At 42.9% G+C, this 2500-nt stretch overlaps 1 protein-coding gene across 1 annotated transcript in view; it reads right to left on the reverse strand.

The window, feature by feature from the left end:
* Nucleotides 1-2500, reverse strand: part of wnk4a (WNK lysine deficient protein kinase 4a) — a 134242-nt gene that overhangs the window by 62595 nt on the left and 69147 nt on the right. Inside the window, exon 4 of the mRNA XM_063220959.1 lies at nucleotides 302-459. Coding sequence (XP_063077029.1) covers nucleotides 302-459 — 158 coding nt within the window. The remainder of the gene's footprint in view (nucleotides 1-301; nucleotides 460-2500) is intronic.

Genomic DNA, 2500 nt, shown 5'->3' on the forward strand with positions numbered 1-2500 from the left:
AATAGCATCATAGCATTGAAGTGTGTGGCGTATGCATGTGCCGTATATTGTGTGCGTGCATGTGTGCGTGTGTGTGTGAGAAAGAGAGAGGGAGAGAGAGAGAGAAAGAAATGTTGTGCCTTAGGTAGAAGTTCTGTGCATTACTATGTTTAGGATTGTGTGTTTGTGTGTGTGTGTATGTGTGTGTGTATGTGTGTGTATAACTCTTTTTAGGATGTGTGTGTATGTGTGTGTGTGTATGCACTCATGTTTCTGTGTGTGTGTGTGTGTGCACAGTATGTGAGTGTGAAACAACACTTACGCTGGTGACTTTGCGGTAGATCTGTGCTGCGTTCTGGCATTCAGAGTAAGGGTACTCTGAGGTGGCCATCTCCAAGATGCACATGCCGAACGCGTAGACGTCCACCGCCTCATCATACTTCTCCTCATACATCTCTGGAGCCATGAACTCAGGAGTACCTGTGGGGTGAAAATGATCATCATTATTCAATGTATATAATAAGGGCAAGAAGAGCTTAAAATCATTACCAAACAAACATTATTATCAAACAAAACAAACATTATTTCTAACAACTTATTTCTAAAAAAAACAGTTAATTGAGTCATAAAAGGGCGAAGGCAACTCTCTCACACACACACACACACACGTGTGCACAAAAAAGAGTTTACGCAACTGTTTTTTCACAAGACAGTCATATGGTCTTACGCATGTTTTAACAGTTGTATTCGCCTCAGGTTTGTTTGTGTTAGCGTCTGTTCTCGTTGTTTACACTGCGACAGGCTTCCGTTCTGCATACTAATCTTATTTCTTGGTATTGAAGGTCTGGGAGAAGTATGTATTCACATGCATGGTCATATGGATGTTGCCGCCGCATGTGTGCTGGCGTGGTCGCGTATGTGCACGCATGGTTGTATGGCATGTTTTGCACGTCGCATGTGTGTTTACATGATTGTATGTGCCTCCGCTTTGTTGTTATTTATTTCATCTGTTCTTGTGGTTTACGTTGTGACAGGCGTCCGTTCCGTGAAGCGATCTAATTTCTTGGTATTGTAGGGTAGGGGGACTGACTCATGTCACGTCCCCGCATGGTCGTGCTGTATGGAAGTTCGCATGGTTGTACGTGTATTCATATGATTGCATGCACCTCAGGTGTTTTTGTGTTAACGTTTGTTCTCGTTGTTTACATTGCGACAGGTTCCCGTCGTGCAAAGTGATCCAATTTCTCGGTATTGTAAGGCGAGGATATGTACAGTATGTGTGCGTATGAATGTATGGATGCTCACAATTCACGACTGTGCTCAAATGGCTACTTGATGTGTTTCGTCTGTTCTTCTTGCTTATTTGCACTGCAACAGGTTTCCGTTCCGCGAAGTGATCCAATTTCTTGGTATTGTAGAGCAGGGAGACGTATGTCTTTGCATGATCATATGGATTCTCACCAATTGCAATTGTGTTCGAATGGTTATTCATTGTTTCTTCTATCGTCATTGTTTCTTTGCGACAGGCATGCGACAGGCTTCCGTTCCGGGTAGTGATCTAATTTCTTGGTATTGTAGGGCGGAAAGATATATGTGTTGCTATAGGTCGTGTGGATGTTGCACGCATGTGTCTGCGTGGTCGCATGCGTGTTCTCATGGTTGTACGCCCCTCGGCTTTGTTGTGTTTCGTCTGTTCTCGTTGTTTACACTGCGACAGGCTTCCGTATAGTGATCTAATCATAATTTCTCCGAATTGGAGGGCGGGGAGATGTATGGTGGGGTGATTGTGTGTGTGTGTGTGTGTGTGTGTGTGTGTGTGTGTGTGTGTGTGTGTGTGTGTGTGTGTGTGTGTGTGTGTGTGTGTGTGTGTGTGTGTGTGTGTGTGTGTGTGTGTGTGTGTGTGTGTGTGTGTGTGTGTGTGTGTGTGTGTGTGTGTGTGTGAATGAATGGGTGTTTGAGAGAGAGAATGAATGAGTGTGTATGAAGAGGGGAAGAGAAATGTATGGCGGGGGCAGCAGAGCAGGAGGAAATATTAGACAAACAAACAATTATGGAGTTTGAAATAGCTCAGAGAGAGAGAATACCCTGGGATGGTTTACTATAGGACACTGGCCCACGTACAGTGAGGACGGAGGGGGGGAAATACTCAGAAAACACACTGGACTATGGGACTTTTTCATGTTAAATTTCCTCTGGCATTGCATACAATGTCTTACAAAAATAAAAACAGAATTGGGACAAAAAAAAAAACCATTATTATTCTGGGCATTGTTTCAGTAAAGAAAGAAAGAGAAGTAAATAACTTATAGCAAGCAACTGTTGACCTGGTCTGACCAAACACTTGAACTAATTTAATTTGTACATAGGGTCTGGGATGACTGAATTAAGAAATGTTTACTTGAGAGTGGGGGGTGAAGTCTTCGAAATGTGTGTCTTATTTTATTCAATCGCTAACATTGGGTTGTGAAACAGAAAATTGGTTACTGATGTGAGAGGAAAACTCTGTTGAAGTTTGAAAAGT

The sequence above is a fragment of the Engraulis encrasicolus genome, chromosome 17, assembly GCF_034702125.1.
Source record: "Engraulis encrasicolus isolate BLACKSEA-1 chromosome 17, IST_EnEncr_1.0, whole genome shotgun sequence".
NCBI lineage: Eukaryota > Metazoa > Chordata > Actinopteri > Clupeiformes > Engraulidae > Engraulis > Engraulis encrasicolus.